The sequence below is a fragment of the Magallana gigas genome, chromosome 9 (assembly GCF_963853765.1).
Source record: "Magallana gigas chromosome 9, xbMagGiga1.1, whole genome shotgun sequence".
NCBI classification, from domain to species: domain Eukaryota; kingdom Metazoa; phylum Mollusca; class Bivalvia; order Ostreida; family Ostreidae; genus Magallana; species Magallana gigas.
Window position 1 is genome coordinate 20,288,779 of NC_088861.1, and position 6,000 is coordinate 20,294,778.

The 6,000-nt window shown below is 31.8% G+C and overlaps 1 protein-coding gene across 1 annotated transcript; it reads left to right on the forward strand.

Annotated features, from left to right (window-relative positions):
• The first annotated feature begins 1,123 nt into the window (after positions 1–1,123).
• LOC105342373 (uncharacterized) lies at positions 1,124–5,272 on the forward strand. The gene is made up of 4 exons (XM_066072050.1): positions 1,124–1,281; positions 1,491–1,558; positions 1,867–2,010; positions 3,742–5,272. Exons 1-4 carry the CDS (start codon positions 1,202–1,204, stop codon positions 4,170–4,172), a joined length of 723 nt encoding a protein of 240 aa, XP_065928122.1. The 5' UTR covers positions 1,124–1,201; the 3' UTR covers positions 4,173–5,272.
• Positions 5,273–6,000: the final 728 nt, after the last annotated feature.

Here is a 6,000-nt window from a genome sequence, read left to right on the forward strand (position 1 = left end):
ATCTTGACTTCATCTTTATCAGAGAGAGAGAGAGAGAGAGAGAGAGAGAGAGAGAGAGAGAGAGAGAGAGAGAGAGAGAGAGATTTCATTTGTATCTAACTGATATGGGACATTAATTTTAATTCAGTTTCCATAAATAAATAAACCTTTTATCGTTTAATTAAAGTAATGCACATTGTGATAGAATCTAACAAAGCAGTTTCAGTCATGTTTTTCAAGTCCGAAGAAAATAGAAATATGTTTGACAATAAAGTATTTTACAGTATTATATAAGTGTGTGCAAACAATATTGTGAAACATGAACAGATCCAATTTCTTTTTAACATCTTTCAAGTTCAGTCCAATCATTCCCATTTCCATTTTTTTACAATGATATTTTTAATTGAGGTTGCCTATCAAACTCGCTGACAGTCAAGACCCCCCCCCCCCACCCACCCCCTCTTTTTCCTTGCCTTTTTCGAGTTCATTGTTCATGCATTTTAAATTAGAATTTGTAATTAGAAAGGTTAAGAAAGCTTTAAAAAAAATTTTGCTTCTGGTGCTTTAGTGAATAACCAATGGAAGCCGTAAGATACTAGTATTTAACTGACTCACTACACCTTGGAATAGTTTCTCAAATCAACAGAAAATTGATTTATAAAAGATGCAATGTAGCATAATGCATCAGAAGTATATACATATAAGTCATATACATGTAGGCGAAAATATATGCAATTTTGTATTTAAAACTTATAATTTCAAAAGGTCAGTAAAATAGGCCGCATGCTGATTTAAACTTGTGATCTGCAGTTCACAAGACCGAAACTCATGCACAGATACCGGTATGTTTTTACAACACAGATAAACTTCCGTAAATATTCATGGCGTCGCGTTTGAAATTTCGACGTCTTGCTAAAAATGTAACAGTTTTCAGCATAAATTCCATGATGTATATGTTTAGGTCACACATATGAGTTATATACCATTGGATTTGATAAAGTCAATGCTTTTTAAAATGTTTTGTGCTGTGCATATTTGAAACACGGCACATTTCTGCCCATAACGTCCCCGTTTTTTGGAATTATGCCAATAAATAACGTTTTGATTGGTCGAATAGGATTGATTGATTGATTCTAAGCTCTTAGCTATTTGAGGAACAGGAACGTGTTTAATCAAGGCTAAACTTCACTTGCATTCAGAAAGCGCCAGCTATAATGGTAAAATGAAGGCATCTGTATATTCAGTGCGCTATGGTTATTTCTGTATCTTGTTCGGAAATGTTTATTCATTGAGTTGTTTAGGGTGAGTCAATATCTAGCCAGTTGTTAACATACCTTAATGTATGAATTAAATATCAACTTGGATTTAAGTAAGAGTTTTAAAGAAAGGTTTACTAATTTTTTTTTCTTTTACATAAGTATATAATATTTTTATCTTTAACAGCTAAAACAAAACTATATCAAAAAATATTCAATAGGTTTATCATTCAAGATTTGTCTTAAATTTAACAGAAAAGATGGAAACTATGAATGTTGCAGAGGGTATATGTGGAATGAGACCACCGGAGGTTGCGATACAAGTAATTGCTTATATTTACTTATTTATTCTACCTTTACAAACCTATTATGGTTATTGCACAAACTCAAGTATTTCAGTATTTTTCAAAGAAATCGAGGGCAATGAAATTATTTGTTTTATGAATCAGGTAACCATGAAGCTATATCGATCGTTTTACGTCTTAAGTAGAGAGAGAGAGAGAGAGAGAGAGAGAGAGAGAGAGAGAGAGAGAGAGAGAGAGAGAGAGAGAGAGAGAGAGAGAGAGAGAGAGAGAGAGAGAGAGAGAGAGATGTTATCTGCATATCGTATACAAGTGTAATTCCCTTTTAGAGTGCCTCCCGGGCTTCTATGGAGTTAACTGCAGCAAGAGTTGTGTGGCCGGTCGGTATGGGGAGGGGTGTCAATCCGTGTGCACGGAGTGTTCTAACCGGACGTGCAATGTGTCCTACGGCTGTCCTCACCCAACCACTACAGGTTATAACAAGGCTATTTACTAAATTGAGTCGTGAATATTTGAGATTGTTTTGTTTAAATAACTCTTTTACCTCACATGGAAACTATAACTATTCAAGCGGAAGTATAGCAAAAACTCAATGGGTTTTCCTTATCAATACAATCAATATTTTGCATCCTCCTCTTTACCTCTTTATATATTTCATGTTAGTTGCAACGAATAAATAAGAGCTTTGGGAGATATAGAGCTGATTGTTTCCCTTTATTGCAACCATTTAAGGAAGGAGTCTTATTATTATCAAACATACTTCTTATAATAAGAAATGCATGAAATTTTGACACAGTCAAAAGGATCATATTACTTAATGATTCTATCAGTTTAATTAAATTTGACCTTTTTGTTTTCGGATAAAGGTCAGGTCAAGGTCACTACCTTTTTCCTCAACGTAAAGAGTGATAAAAATAAGTGTAGCTCTTTATAGTTCTGTAGACATTTGTTTAAAATTTGAAGATTCAAATCTTCAATGAAATCATAGAACATGAGAGTGTCTACCTGCTTATACTACTAAATTGGAATAAATATTTATACTAAAATTGATATTGCTTAGCCCGCATTTCCTCTAATTTTCTTAAATTTTGAAGAAATTTTGATTATTTTTTTATGCTTCCAATAATGAAATATTTCTAATTTTTATGTATTATGAAGACTTTATATAAAGATATAAATTGACAAAAAAGCTAATATATTGACCGTTTCATAAGAGAGAAAAACTGATTTTAGTGATTTTTTCACAAAAACCAATGTATAGAATGGGCGCTTTAAAAAGCTTATAAAAATGTTATTTGATAGGCAAATCATATTTTAAAAACATATTCTGAAACCCAAGTATCATATTATTAGTTCACATTAGTAAAAAAAAATCCAACATTATTGTTATTGTTTTTAAAATGACAAAACAGACTCATTATATATATATAATCTGCTGCAATTCTGAATTGCGCAACATGTGATATTTTCCTACGCCAAAAATATAGTCCTTGTTTCATTCTAAACATTGATTACATTTTTCTATGCCAAGTTGTACGATAGTAAAAAAGAAAGAAAAATATACTATTCTAATTTCCTTTCATCTTGATTTAATGAACAATTAATCAAATTTACGTTTGACAAGTCGAAAACCAGAAAAGACTCCTTCCTTAACTCAGTTGTACTTAGAAAATAGTTTATGTTAAGGTGAATATTGACCTTGTGTTTGTCCTGATACCTCCACCCTAAAAAATCTTCCTTTTTTAACCTTGTTTTCCGAAGGAAAAATCTGGTTATTGAAATTGTTAAATGGCGGGCGGGCTGGCGGGACCCCCTAATGTACGGAAAACTCCTCCATTCTTCAAGGTATGATATTGCATCTATAGAGTAGCCCGTTTCTCTTAATAGGTAGAGTTTATCAATTCAGGGTAGACAAATGGATTATGGATACTGTTCACACAAAAGAAAACCCGGAGATGATATACATAGGCTATGCCTCTTGTCCAACCCTATTGAATTTATTGAATAAAATATGTTAAAATTAAAGAAAACCTGGCTTGCTGTCACATTGAAAACTTGTAAATCCCAACTGTTAAAAACTCGTTTTTTCCTCTGTAAAAAACTAGCTCAGGACAAGAAAGCGGTTAAAGGATATATTTAGATTGATAATCTTTTTATTTTATTTTTCGATGTAAATATTATGAATTTCTTTTTTGAAATGATAGCCCAGGAGTTGAAAACAATGAAACAACAATTGCGTCAGCAAATTTTTCAAAATGACACTGATGCATCGCAAGACAAAGAGACATGGCTGTACATAGTTGCGGTGTTTTCTATTGCAAGTTTTGTTATGGCTTCGTTGAATATCATCATAAGCAGCTGGAGGAGATGTAATGTGAGCAACAACTCATCTCAACCATCTGGAATGGAAAACGAGAAGAAGAGCTACCAAACCCTAATGAAAAACACAATCTACACCGGGCCGGCGCATGTTGTCATGAACGCGGACACCGTGGAGCGAAACTTCTCCGTGGTGATGACAACAGCGTCATGTGACAACATGTCTACATTCCCGGATGCTACTGAACCGAAATCTGTTGAAGAGAAAAGAAAACAACCAAACGGAACCGTTGAGATCTATGAGTCATTGAAATAGAGAAAAAAGTTATATGCTCTTAACAAAAAAAACCCATTTTTTTGCAAATAGACATTGAAAAAGTGTCATTTATGAAATGTATGTGAAATTTTTATACTTATGAAGATTCACTGGGTTTTCCCTTGGGTGTTTTGATGTAGGAATTAATTTATTCTATCAACCTATGTTGATAGGGATTGCGCTGTCTTTAAATATCTGTGAAATGAATTTGCAGTGTTAAATGACAATTTTATAACGGCATGTTTCTTTCATCAACTTTATCTTCTCTTTTGTTACGTTGTTGTAAAATTGTAATATTTGATGATTTAATAAAGATGTATTTTATAACTCCTTACAAAAAAATTAAAAACATTTTTACGATAATAAGGCCACTAACAACATAGAAATTGAATATTAATTTTATGAGTATTTGTATAAAGTGGTGACAAGATGGAACAATCGTCAACAATGGATTTAATTGAAATTCAAATCGATAACCAGGATATATACAAAATTATTCATAAATTCAGGACATCAACAAACATCATGGCGGCATTGAGAATCAGCTGATAAAAAGACAGTTACATGTACGGACTCAGAATTGGTATAATGATGTCACCTATTACAATACTAGGTATTGAAAGCTGATTTTTTTAACGATAAATCTTATCATTATTGTCAATAATATGACTAATATCATAAATTACTTTGAAAAAGATTTGACAGATTTATCCTAACCTGTAAGCAAATACCTGTATTATAAATGTAATTATGTAGAATTTTGTTGATCAGAAAGAGCACTTTGTCTTTTGATTTATATGCTTGTGTATCTCAGGTCATAATTTCAACCATTATAATGTGTAATATTGAACATCACTTTGTGTTATCACTAATTGCGTAGGAAAGGCGTCCTGAGGTTTAATAACTTGTATCCAATCCTTATGTTTACATCAGCAAACAACAGAATATATGTTTAATTCAAATCGATTTCTATTTAATTTATTTGTTCTTGGGATTTGGAGATGCATCACGTTAATCGAATATAATAGTGGGTGTTTTCAAACACATTTTAAAATCAATTTTATTTCATCCCATGCAATGTATTGTTTCCTGGATCAATTTTAAATTTCAATTTTATACTGACATTTGACCTCAAAAAACTGTAAAAGTCAGTTTTTTCCTTAAACGTATGTTTGTGAAAGTGGTTTTATTGTGGGTTTTTTTTTTGGGGGGGGGGGTTACATTTTTTTCATAGTTTGCATATTATTTTGTTCATTATAATATTAAATAATAATATCATATACTCGTTATTCAAATTAATTACTCATTCATTGCGTTTGATGTTTTTCTGTATCTTTGAATGCTGTTGCGAGAGATGGTACGATTTACAAAAATAATAAGCAAAAGATAAAAATTGACACAGGCGTCAAAAGAACGCCCTCAAACTCTTTGTTTTTCTGAACAAGAAACAATTGAAACTAAAAAGGTTGACTTTTGCCAATTGTATTAGATGAAAAATCTACGATGATACGGTCAGAGTTGTGTACATCAGCTTAATATAAAAAAATTATTTTTTTAAATAGTTTTAAAATAATTATTCTGTTTCACATTGTTAAATACATGCCTCTGGCAAACACAATTATTTCTCCGACTCCTATACTTAATTAATGTGTGAAATAGAAAGAGAATATATCGTATTTTCCATTTCAGGAGGAATTTATTCGGAGCAAAACTCTTTACGAGTGTAGAAGGGCGAAAAAACCCACAATATATACAGATTGTCGAAATAAAAAAAAAACAACACCCCGAAAATCAAAGTTTATTTGTAATTTGACAATACATGTATTCA

Coding starts and splice junctions, on each gene's coding strand:
- LOC105342373 (XM_066072050.1), top strand. CDS start 1,202: ATGAAGGCATCTGTATATTCAGTGCGCTATGGTTATTTCTGTATCTTG. Junction 1,282..1,490: donor TATTCATTGAGTTGTTTAGG/GTGAGTCAATAT, acceptor TAAATTTAACAG/AAAAGATGGAAACTATGAAT. Junction 2,011..3,741: donor TCCTCACCCAACCACTACAG/GTTATAACAAGG, acceptor TTGAAATGATAG/CCCAGGAGTTGAAAACAATG.